Source organism: Dysidea avara, chromosome 8 (genome assembly GCF_963678975.1).
Source record: "Dysidea avara chromosome 8, odDysAvar1.4, whole genome shotgun sequence".
In the NCBI taxonomy this organism is placed as follows: domain Eukaryota; kingdom Metazoa; phylum Porifera; class Demospongiae; order Dictyoceratida; family Dysideidae; genus Dysidea; species Dysidea avara.
In genome coordinates, this window is record NC_089279.1 from 32543322 (window position 1) to 32556968 (window position 13647).

Genomic DNA, 13647 nt, shown 5'->3' on the forward strand with positions numbered 1-13647 from the left:
TGACATAAATAATTAAACTCCATCATTCACTGCACTGATGAAAAATTAGGACTATAGCTTCCATGTACAAAGTATTGAAATATCATGTAGCTGCAGTGAGACTTTTGAATGCCATTGACCAAGACTATTGAAATTCGGATATCTTATACATTTAGATACCACTGTTTCTACCTTTCCCATGCAGGTATATAACTACAGTGTGGTAGTGATTTATAGTGCTAACCTTGAGTTACATATCCAAAGATATAAGCAGATAACATTTTTAGAACTGGGATTGTAGATATTACCATTGCTCCAGAAGTGGTAATGTGAGTAAACATTACTACATTGATTGCCAGTAAACAGCTGAACCATAATTGCCATTGTTGAGAATTGACGCTGTCTGCTGCAATAGTAGTAGAGTGGCTATAAGCAAACAATCATTCACTTTTTGATAAAAGCACCAAACTTGATATAACATTTGCTTAGTTCTTACCATTTCATATCAGATAGGATTCCATTAAATTACCAATCGTATTATGCACAAAGAACCCAATAAGCAGAGTTTTCTGGTGTAAGAAACCATAGATGTACAACACATTTCTGTAGACTTGTGTCTGTGCTTTTACACTGAAATATTGTATTGTATGGCTTCCAGATTACCTACACAAACTACTTCACTTATTAAATTTACAGTGTTGATCTTAGTAATTTAATTTCAGATTCATGAGTTCAACAATAAAAAAATCTTAGCAGTGTGCAAAAACTCACCATTGCTTAGCTGTCTGAAGGTTCTATTAAAGAACATTATGTCATGTGTGAATTACCATAATTCAATCGCTTTATTTTCTCCCAAAAGTATTCATGATAATTTTTATGTTAAATATTTTTGTATGATTTACGTAAAGAATAACTGCTCTATTAGAATATTTAGAATTTTTGCACAAATTTTCGTGTGAGAAATTTTCATACAAATTTTGCATATGAAAATTAGTTTACAATGAAAACAAGTAAAGTACGGTAGTGTTTTATGGTTTTTTAATCAAGAGTTGGTTGATGGGTTGGATTTACATTCTAGTGAGAGTGCATGCCAAAAATGGATGAAAGCATGAATTTGCATTTAGCTTATTGCCTTAATAGTTAATGCTTAAAGATAAAACATGGTAGACATTGAGGAGTTGTGCATACAAATTGTGGCTTCTATTTCCAGGGGCGTAGGGAGGGGGGTTCCCAGGGGTTCAGGAACCCCCTGTAAAATTTAGACTTCTGAGTTCACAGCAAGACCCTAATACATCATTTAGTGTGGCAGGACAAAATGAGTGAGTAATAGTTTATGGCACAGCACAACAATTAATAAAGCTTGCATTCATCTCTCAGGGAAGGATTTACAGACATAACATGAACCCTCTTGAAAACTTGTTAAAAGATCGATATACTCTAATAGAGCAGTCAGGTATATAATCTAATAGAGCAGTCACGTATACTCCAATAGAACATGCCTGTAAAATTAATATCCATATGTTAAGGAACTTCATTAGTCAATTTTTCAGACATTCTAACATAACAGCAAAACTAAGCATGACCATATACTGCTATAGCTTTGATGTACAATGCATAAAGATACAAAACTCCAGTAATTTATCACTTGGGAATGCAACATGCTGTGCATATTTGTAGTTATAATGTGTTGATTGCAAGTAATTCTATTTGTACAAGTATATTCATGGTTCCTATACCAGTGGGATAACTATCACTCACAGATACCTATAATTATGTATGTGTCTCCATGTGTTATGCTGTCTGTTTCCACCAAGTAGCTTTATCTAGTACTATAGCTTCATCCCATGCATTATGATTAATGTATTTTTTGCATAAAAATATATAGCAATTTGTTGAGTTTTGATTCATTGAAATGTTGAAACTCCTGCTTCTGGTAACTCAATACTGATGTTGGAACCCCTCTTCAAAGAATCCTGGCTACACCCCTGATTGCAATGCATTAGCGGTAAAACTAAGATAGAAGTGGAATTCTTAATGTTGTTTTAGTGATGTAAAATTTAAGAACATTTGCATACCTACATAACTTGCATGTCATTAATGGAATAATGGCAAAAGCTTTAACCCTTCTGCAACTTTAAATTGACAAAGAACCAGATCCAACAAACCACTTGGAATAGCTCACTGTATTGGGTGTGCCTTTAATTGAAATTATTTTATGAACTTTAAGCATGCTCATTTACACTTACTACGTATATTGACAATTCCATACCAGTGTTTCTGCAAGACAACCTGTAAAAAGATGCTAACTTTGCACCTTTGTATTATGTTCTAGTACATACACAAGTGAGTGCTGTAATCATACACTAACAAAACAAACATGATGAAATTAAAAGTATAACACCAATAGCTAAAATACTTCGTGTCCATACACTGCAGAACAAATTGTTACAAGTATAAGGAAAAAAATTCCCTTATACTTGTAACAATTTGTTAATTAAGATTTTAAGTCCAATAAGAGATCACAGAAATAGATGTAGTGAAACAAGGGAGGTCACCTACCACTTTGAGAAGTAGAACTTCATCAAAGATTTTTAATAATCATCCTGATATAATACTTGTTTCTATGTAAGAAGATCCCTCTTTCTATCTTATTGTTTTTGTTTGTCACACGCTTTTGTTTCCCCCTTTTCACCTCTCCACCAGAAGAAAATATTCTTTCGACCAGAGCAGTGGTTGCTAAAATAATATGTGACCGGGCCTGCGAAAACAGGGCATGTGGGCACAAACTACACCCCATCACTCTACAGGTCATATCTCAGTGCTGGAAAAGTATATTTCCATTCTGTAACTTGCATCATGATGCTACTTAAATGCTTAAGAAGAACTGAAAATTGCAATGTCATAGTATAATGGTACAAAAAGTTATGGGTGATGAAAGTGTGAAAAGGTAGGCAAAAATCAAGTGCCCACATGCCCTATTATCACAGGCCCGGTCACATATTACAAGCTACTCGAGATAGTAATGGAGTATACTAGAAAACACTACTACCACCATTGGGAAGCTACAACACTCTTAATACTTAAAACCAGCGTTTCTTGATACTTTTAAATGGGCAATATTACTGGTTTTCCCAGAGATAGTCACAAATAATAATATATACCATGCATAGCATGAAGCAGTGAATATTCTCAATGTTAGTGCAGCCAATGCCTATATACATAGCCCAAACACACCAAAATTATACTTAGTTTATTCACAGAATTCTTATGTCTTTAGTATAAATATGGGATGGAATTTTAAAAGTTATTATGTAGTGACTATGTTATTGATAAACAAACCAATTGAAATGGTTAGAGTAGAGCATTGATCAGAAATAAAAGCACACTTGAATAAAGACTTGGTTCAAAATGAAGGGACTTCAACAAATAGGAACAAATACAATCACCCAAGAGGCAAAAACTATGGCTTTAATAGTGAGGTTGTCTAGTCAATAAGTTGAAGTACACCTTAGGTATTTTGTGACCTACTTGATTTAGCCACTATAGCAAAGTGATCTTATTGATAAGGTCTGATGTACACGACCTCATAATAAGCTAAGTAGGGACCAGTCTATTTTGCTTTTTTTTTCACCTATTTTTCTTTCCAGCAATTCTTTCATTTTTCACCTATTATGCTCCATATTTTGCTCAAGAATTATAAATTTTGCTCAGCATTTATCTTTACTAATTGAATATTTCCTATTGCAAAGCTACAGTTTTGCCTTAAAATGACTGTTCTATTAGAGTATCTCGATCAGTAATTACTTCTAACTTGTAAAGCAAGAAGCTAGTTAATATTGCTCAACATGTGTGACTGTTTTATTAGAGTATCTCGATTGTCACTTGTTGTTCTTGTAACAATTAACTATGCATTGTCGATATTTTAGCGCATCTGACTGTTCTATTAGAGTATCTTGATCTTTTGTGCAATTTTTATGTCCACTTCACAAAAATTGCACCTATTATGCCAACATTTTGCTCATTGCTTTTACCCACCCATTATGCCAAACATTTTGCCGGCAAAATTGATGGCTCCCTAAAGCTAAGCATAATTTTGGAGCCACAGCTATGATTGCTAGGCATGTAATAGAATGCTTGCTATGGTAAGGCCACTCCAAATAAATTCTCTGTTTCCCGTCCACCGCCCACATCTAGTTGCTGTCAGCTCTAAATATTCCATTATTCCATATTCTTCCATTATTTTCCAGTTATTCTTGCATACTGAGAGGCTCAGTAAGGCCCCTATTCAGTGATTATTAGTTTCTCATCCAGCCTTTCTAATTATTATGATGCGGGCAGGAGGGTATTACCATTATACCATTATTTTATAATATTAACACACTGATGTACAGACCTTGTCCAAATTGTCTTTTTTTTCTTACTACAAACATTTCCTTCACTACTTTTCGTGATCGCCAACCGTTTTTCGACAGTCAACTGAAAGCCTGCTTTGATGAAGTCGATAGAGCACGATTGCAACTGGCACTGCAGCAATTTGCTAAGGAAAACAACAGTTCTCCTGGTGATATATAGCGCATTGTAGCGTTCATCAACAAAAATTATAACAGTTTGGTATCACGTGTTCTTCTGAGCATGCGCAGAGTAAATAATGGCTTACCATGTGGTAGCTTAAGAAGGATGCGGGCGGTGGATGAGAAACTAATAATCACCAAATAGGGGCCTAAAAGCCATCTTGAAGCAATGTCAGCTCACGTGTCAGTAGTGCTATCGAGTTGGCACAAACTTTACGTTTGTACTATTTTTGCAACTTGAAAAGGAAGGACAAGCTTAAGCATGCCTTTTATGGTTGCACCAGGCAAATAATGGCTTGAAAAGCTGCCAATCTTATAATGAAATAATGGAAATGGACCGTCCGCCCACATGCAAATATACTTTAGTCCAGGACGGGAAACAGAGAATTTATTTGGAGTGGCCTAATAGTGCAACCATTTTGAGTAGGAAGGAGTAAAATAGTACAAGACAAAGCCAAACACCATTTCCTTCTGATGTAAGATATGATACTACAGCCAGCCATCAAATTAACCCAACAACCATAATGGCCACTACTTTGCAAAAGGTCAATCACACTTAGTAACTGTTACAAATGTGATATTCAAAATTAATGCAAAAAGAGTTTTAGGTATTCACTTCACTATCAGTACTTGATGAAATTACTGTATATGCTTTTCAGTGCTTAGATGAATTCACATGCTAAATAAAGTAAGGCTGGGTATCTAAATGGATTCTGAATAGTGTGTTAGGTATACAACATTATTAAGAGCAACTTATATAACAACAATATCTGTTTTGTATTTGTGTAGTAAAGAAACAAGATCTCACAGAGTTGATTGATTTTGTTACCACATATTATTCTCCACAATGGAGGAAGATTGGGGTTCTATTACACATCACAGAGAGTACACTGGATGCTATACAGCAGGAATACCTAATCAACCCTAATTTGTGTTGTGACAAAATGCTAAAAAGATGGATAGAGACAGATATATCTGCCTCATGGAACACACTTGTGACCACTGTCAAATTACTAGAGAAAGCAACAATGCCAGAAATGAAAGGTACTATGTATAATCATTATGAGGGACAAGGTATTTAGTATCATGCATTTTTCCACCAAATCTATAATATGCTGACATAGCAGGTACATATATTTAATCCTAAATGTTGTTTTAAGTGACCTAAAATGCTTTCAATAAGATTTCACAAAAATAGAAATTTTGACAATAATAACTGGTTCTTTACTCCAGCTTGACTAATATTCTTATTTTCTGGGCTGGAACTTGTTGGCTAAACACCTTTATTTATCATGTATTTAAAATTTGTTACAATACAATTACCACCTGGGGGATGAGGACTATAGGACCACAGAATGGTTGCTGTGCTCCTCTTCATAGCATAATGCCAACAATGGACTGCTTTGAAACTGACTTAAGTATGGTCCCTGTAGTGCATGTCCCATGTAACTGAGCACAATTAATTCTGCTATCGAATATTATTTTTTAGCAGGTACACCCACATAACTCATACAAAATTTATCCCACCAGACCTGACATTTGTACAGATTCCTGCAAGGTCAACATTTTAAATTTCAAAGTGACAGTTAATAAAATAACAAAATTCTAACATATCAAGTTTAATTTGACAAAATTTAATAAATGAACTCAACAAATTATCTAGTTCTCTGGTGACATTTTTACACCTCTATTCATTAGAGGTGAGACAGTTAATCATGAATAATTGAAAGTTTTTACAAAGGGAATAGAAAAACACCTATTATATTGCAATAATTCAGGAATGATATATAGTGAACATTTATTCTGGATTATTTGGGTATAACTGGTGTAAAGTACCTATAACTAGTGCAAAGTATGATTTGACTTCTACTAAAAAACTTCAAACCTAAAAATACCTGAAAATGTAGATACTCTAATAAAGCAGTCACTTATAAGTAATAAACTTTTGAGCCTTTTTTTGCTAATGCGCTTATGTATATGTTTAGCATAATTAGCACTAGATGAATTTTGAAACAATTTTCGGCTTAACTGTGGCTGTGTAAGCTTATTACCAGTGTTTCCATAGCAATATGATTGATAGTTGAGACGCTTTTCATGCTGTCCTTTGTTTGCAATGCTGTGTAATGGAAAAGGCATAGCTGAACATGAAGTGTAATGGTTACCTCCATTTTTGCTTCATAATTGATAGTTGGGGCATGCGACTGGACATATATTTTGTCAGGTGCCGTTCCTTTTGATGCAGTATACGCGTCGGTTCACCAGTCATAATTATGTTACAAAAACAGTCCTACATTTAATCTCTATACTTCAGTCTAATACAGTAGTGAAAAAATAGAGGTTGCATATATGCTGCAGTGGACATTGAATCCCTAATTCAGTCGTGGTTATAGACTGAATGAAGTATAGAGATTAAATGTCCAGTAGTATATTATGCAGATGTATAGGTAACCTCTCTTCTTTCACAACTTCTTTTATTGCAATTCCCTACTTTTTGATCCCTAATTCAACTACAAAATTTTCATTTTTTCCTTCTACTTGTATGTCTAAATCTTCATCTGTACCACACAACTATGCAAGGTAAATTTTTGTAATAGCACTAGCATTTTAGCATGGAGCAGTTACTTGTAAGCCTGTCATTAAAAAGATGTTGGCTAAATAATTTATTATTGTGCCAAATGTCCTTGTTTATTTTTGTCATTTTCTGGATAAGAATCACTCCATCGACAATGGCAATATTTGGATTATTTAAAGATGTCTGATATGCAATCACTCTGTCACTGGAAAGCAAATTTTCAGTCGATTAACAGTTAGGTAACAGTGGATCCTATAATTTTCAAAGATTGTGTATCAATTTTAACTTGTCGGTACATGTCTATGTGGTGCATAAAATTGCTCTTGGTGATCAGAGTAAATTCACTATTGCCAATTGTTTCTGTGAAAAATTTTCCCATCAGCTATGCTCTTAATTAGCTATGCTCCATTATGCCAGCATTATGCTTTATGTTTTTCATCCCCTATTATGCCAAATATTATGCCGGCATAATCGATGCAAGCCTATAGCTGAAAATAAAGTGTAATGGCCACTTCATGTAATTGATACCATAGTTGAGGCACATATTCAAATTACAACATTAATTCTTTTGCCGTTCTTTCATTTGATGCTGTTAGCTAGCAGTCATATATGTAACATAACAGCAAACAAACAAGTACAAGAATTTTAAGTATGACTAGGGATCACAGAAATAAAAGGTAATGGATAAATCAGTAATATCGTATATAGATAACAAACAAGTACAAGAAATTTTAAGAATCATAGAAACAATGTAGGGAAACAAGGAAGGTTGCCTACACCTGCAGATATGCTAGTGGACACTGAATCCCTACTTCAGCCATACCTTCCTTGTTTCACTACTTTTATGCCTGTGATCCTTAAAATTCTAATCGGTACTTGTCATATTTAAATACCCTGAAGCTAGCCAAGTCCAGATTTTGGGCCTGTTTTTACTTGTACCCTTCATTATTTAAAGGCACAACAAATATTATTTTCAGACATATACAGTAATTACTATTGTACTGCATATTTTGTTTGACTATTTAATTTTGTAAAGCTTCAACAGTTTCTGAACAGGGCTAACATTTTTTAAACTTTATATAACACAGTGTTCTAGAACAATAGAAAATATTTAATAATGTATGTTTTGCACTTTCACACAAAAATGTTGATCAGAAACTAATTAGCCTCATAGTTCAATGCCAGAAGACTTCCAATATATTGCTATGAAATTATATTCTTTTAATCGACTGACAGGCCTTCAGAGAATCAAAATACCTTAATAGTGACTTAAGCTACAGGAATTTTTTTGTTGTGATATGATACTTGAATCAGCCTGGCATCATGGATACACATGTAGTACCTTAAACTGAGCAATACAATTGCATAGCTTATTGGCTAGTGTATTAGAAGTGTATGTTTCCTACCAATGTTTCCATACACTCCTATATTTATAGCACAGCTCATTTAGAGGTTTACTAAATCACTTAGTCACCTGACATGTTCACTTAGTCACCTACTCATGTATAAATATATATATAATTATACACACTGCTTGAAGGTTCTTAGTTTACTAATTTGTTAAGATGCCTTACTGTAGTTATACTGATAGTAAAGTGTCAGTAAACTTAAGTATATGGAACATAATTATTTTACTAAGTTTTAAACTCTCAGTAAAACATCAGTGAATGCGGGTTTACTGAAAAACTACTAAAATAACAAACAATTAACTGTTCCATATACTGGGGATATACCACCGTAGTAAACTAAGATACTTCAAGCAGTGACATATATTCACCTGTGGGCCATTAAGAAATTTTGTACATGATAAACAATTGAGTACTTGGTGTCTTTCTATACCAGAATTGTGTGCATCACTAATAATTGTTGAACAACTCAGTCTTTAACTTAATGGAGCCAGGTAACGTTCACCATCATGACTCTGAATCGTCGGGTAGCGATTCCTTTTTCTAAAAATGTGACCAGGCCTGAGAAAATAGGGAATGAGGGCATAAACTACGCCCAGTCACACTACAGGTGATATTGCAGTATTGAAACAGAATATTTTCATTCTGTAACTTGCATCATAAAGCTAAGTAAAGAGCTGAAAATTGCATTGTCATAGCATGGTGGCATAAAAAGTTATGCATGTTGGAATTTTGCAAACGTAGGCAGAAATCATGTGCCCACATGCCCTGTTTTCGCAGGCTCAGTCACAAATATTCTTGGGAGGAGAGTTTAAAAAATACTTATTGCTTAATGCTAATACTGTAGTATTCTTTGATTCACTGTGTTCTTTGATTCACTGTGTTCTGGACAAAGAGTAGACTAAGTACATCTAGGTGTAGCCATTACTCTGGTTACAGGTACTCACCCCTCAAATAATTTTTTGTGGGTATTTCAAGGCAAGCATTCAGTCATTTGTGGTCCTCTTTTACCCCATACTTACATTGTCATGGCTATGGAGGTATGTACATAAACCATTGCAATGCTTAGTCTAAACACTGTAACCTAAGGGAAATAAGCAATTTAGTAACCCCTCAGGCCCCTAGTAGTCCCCTTGCTGCCCTTGGGATGCTACAGTCTAAGGCCTTTGTGGTTACTAAACTGTTTAGTTCTTTTGGTCTTGGTGTTTAACTATTATTTAGAGGAGACAAAGGAATGGCAGCTATATGCATTAGTAGATTGCTTAATAGTTTGAATTTTTACGTGCTATATCTCTTAGGCAGTTGTTCTGATTTTTTTCAAGCCACCATAAGAAACGTTTACAATGCCTAATGACTGATTATCATGATAAGTAGTTTACCCTGTAGCTGTGATAGTAAATATACACATCTACAATTCTACAAACTTTTACCAAAGTTAGGAAGTGAATCCATTGTGCATCCAGCATTAAAGTGATTTTTGATTGGCAAAAGAAAAAGAAAAACTATGGAAGAGTGAAACTTTCATGGTATATATCTGAGAAATGGCTAAAGAGATTTACATATAGTGTTTGGTTTTCCATACTTAGTACCACTACAAAATAGTCCTATTTGGAGGAGAGGTTACAAAGCTAAATAAATAATATACTCACAAGTGTAGCACACCAGTTTTCTTGGACAACACACAAATGTGTGTTTTAATGTTTTATTGTATAAGAGAATATTTCTAATAGCTGCATAATACAAACTGTGTTTTATTTACTTGTTTTAGAAACTGAGAAGCCATCTACAAAGCAATTTGTATTGTACATCAAGCCACAATTACAGTGCTTGAATGCATGCATTGATCTTGGGATACTCCTGGATGTACCTGTGCAAAAGATGGAAGATATCAAACTCTCAGAACACAATGATCTAGACCTATGTTGCATAAAAATCTTTACAGAATGGTTAGAAAGCAGTAAAGAGACAACATGGCATAGTCTTTTGGGAGCAGTCGATACTCTAAACACCAGAAACCTTGGTCTAAGCAGCAAAGGTACGTATACAGATATTTCTAAAGCTTGTTCTTAGTATTATACTGTATCTTGAAATATATTATTGCTCTATGATGTTAATTGAATACTTCATTGAGCATAAAAAATATACATACCTATCATCAACTATACAATATTGTTAAGGATTCCATGAAACAGAATTAGCAAGCCTGGTTGAAAAACGAAGGGAAGTCCAACAAATGCACAAGCAACTGTATAGAGCCTGTAATCAAAGGTATACAAAATCTAGCCAACAAGATTAATAATAGACATGTATTACTGTGATTTTACTGTTGTAGTAGGTATGCCTTTCATTATCTAAATACGAAATCATACATCCACTTTATAAATAATGGTAGCCAAAATGCATAGTATACAAGATGGCTATATGCTCCACAAATACAAACCAAACCTTAGCCATAGGCACCGTCCGTATGGCACCATGAAGTATAACATGCACTAATTACATTTTCAACTTACTATCAACTCTATGGTGCATTTTATATAGGCCTATAGTGTGCCTATTCTTTACTGGTTGATTTTCACTTCATAAATTTGTGCCTTGTGTGGTTATGTGTATGCGTGGTTAGTTGCTAAATTGCTTGAAAATGAAGCGCAATGAACACTTCACTTTTCAGACAATAATTGATATAGCTGGGACATGCGGTGCCATTTCAGATGCGGTGTGCATGGGTCCACCAGTCATAATAATTATTTACAAAAAACAAGTACACAAAAAATACAATTTTCAATTAGAGTAGGGACCATAGCACATCAATAAAAAGTACTGAAACAAGTTGCAGTAGTCAATGATATTAAATCACAGTAAAGCAATAAGAAGTGTTATATCCCATTATGGTATCTTGAGCACAGTTGGGATATAACACTTCTTATTGTATTACTGTGATTTAATATCATGGACTACTCCAACTTGTTTTAGTACTTTTTATCGATGTGCTATGGTCCCCAGGGGCGGATCCAGAGTTTGGAAAGAGGGGGGGGCACCTTTCTAAAAAACAGTTGAAGACCAAAAAAAACTTACTGAAAACCAGTTGTAGACCAAAAAAAAAAAAAAGGTCACAACAATAATAGCTAGTTATCCTTACCAACTATATCACATCTGTTATGTAAAATAAAATCCTATTTATAGCTTCATAGGTAAGCTACACTGCCTCATGAACATTGTGACTGCTTTATTAGAGTAATTGACTGCTCTATTAGAGTATCTCGATCTTGTATGCAATTTCTTGAAGGGGGGGGGGCATTTGCCCCAAATGCCCCATCCTGGATCCGCCACTGGTCCCTAGTCTAGATGAAAATTCTAATTTTTTGTGTACTTGTTTTAGTGCTATAAATACACTGTTTAGGCTTGAGCTAATATGCATTGAAAATAGCCTATCATGTCTTTGAGGAAAAATCCAGCCTATTATGCTCAAAATTATGGTTTCAAATTTATTCACTAGAGTTCACTGTTTTATTAATTAGAGTATATTATTGTTTCCAGACTGCTGTATTTAGAGTAAGTGAGTGCTCTATTAAAGTATCTCGATTTCATTTCTGCAAAGGTTGAATAATCAACCAAGACAAAATAAAACTAGGTTAGGTAATCCTAAGGCTGCAGCACATGTTGTTGTAGACCTTCAGTGCTGGTCACTGTAAAGTGTTAATAATGAATACCTTAGGATTAAGGAAGAAAATCCATCCCTCCTGGAGGAAGACTGAGTGTGGCCCCGACTAGACATTGGGTGACCTGCAGTTCGATTCCTGGGGTTGGAGGGATTTTTTTCCTTACTTTGGTCCCTTTTCTGTTACACCTTTCCAGCTACTGAATAAGTCATTAAGTCTAAGTCCTTGAAACTAGGTTAGGTAATCCTAAGGCTGCAGCACATGTTGTTGTAGACCTTCAGTGCTGGTCACTGTAAAGTGTTAATAATAAAAAAAAATAAAAAAATAATAGCATTGCACATTTTCTTGATATGAAATGCAGTACTAAGGTACCCCTGTATAGTGGGTTAAAATTTTGCTGTATTTTTGGCACATATGTTAAATAAAAATCTTGAAAATCACCCTGTTATGCTTGGTGCTTTTTCTAGCCTATTATGTAATTATGTTGCCTCTTCATGTTCGTATTGCAAATGGCATGTGTGTTATGTGTGCTTATTTATTATGCATTAGAAATAAAGTTTATTGTTACGTTTCCTTGTTGAAATGGCCTAGTTCCTTGTCCACGTGGAAGGGTACAAGGAAACACTATACCTTGATGAGTTTGTCAGTTCATGGTGAATAGATTGAGCCAAGTTCAATCTCCATAGCTTGGTTCAGTCATGAGTTATGATCAATTAATTAGGTGCTTGTAATTTATTTTCCTCGTTGTTGTTGAACAAATCAAACTCAACTGTCTGGCACTATAACTCCAAGACCATTTATCATAAAAAACTTTGGCTGTCCAGGCTCCTTTAGAAAAGAGAAACATACTAAAACGGAATCCGAGGAATGTGCAAAAATGACTGGTTTTGCTAAGCCGGTCACAGTGATCCTTGCTATTAAGTAATGTTTTATTATATCGATAAATCTCAGAGTAGGGTTATGTTTAAGTGATTTCTGCACTGTGCAAATAACAATAATGCACTATCTTTTAGGAGACAAAAGACCATCACTAAAACAATTATACAAGGAAGTCATTCCACAGTATGCTGCACACTGGAGGGAAATTGGAATAATGTTGGGGCTGGAGAATGACCTTCTAAACATTATACATGCAGACAACCCACATAGCGTGGAAAAACGTTGTGGTATAATGTTGGTAAAGTGGCTACAAAGGGAACCTAGTGCTTCTTGGAAAAACCTTTCTGATGCCATTGATGAATTTGAAGGTAATGAGGTTAATTTATAAAGAACTATAATTTACTTTACAAATTATGTAGCAATGCATGTTAACAATCCTCTACCTACAATCACTACTACCACTAGCAGCAATGAAGGTTTGAGATATTTGTATACACACTATATTTGTGTCATGTGTCAATGCAATATGAACTTCATATTCAAATTATGGGATTATACTGTGTTTATCATCACCCTCTAAT

The 13647-nt window shown here is 34.6% G+C and overlaps 1 protein-coding gene across 1 annotated transcript in view; it reads left to right on the plus strand.

The window, feature by feature from the left end:
• LOC136264944 (protein NLRC5-like) overlaps positions 1 to 13647 on the plus strand; it is a 34658-nt gene that overhangs the window by 15856 nt on the left and 5155 nt on the right. Inside the window, exons 4-7 of the mRNA XM_066059709.1 lie at positions 5340 to 5594; positions 10297 to 10563; positions 13201 to 13434; positions 13486 to 13542. Of these exons, the coding sequence (XP_065915781.1) occupies positions 5340 to 5594; positions 10297 to 10563; positions 13201 to 13434; positions 13486 to 13542 (813 nt within the window). The remainder of the gene's footprint in view (positions 1 to 5339; positions 5595 to 10296; positions 10564 to 13200; positions 13435 to 13485; positions 13543 to 13647) is intronic.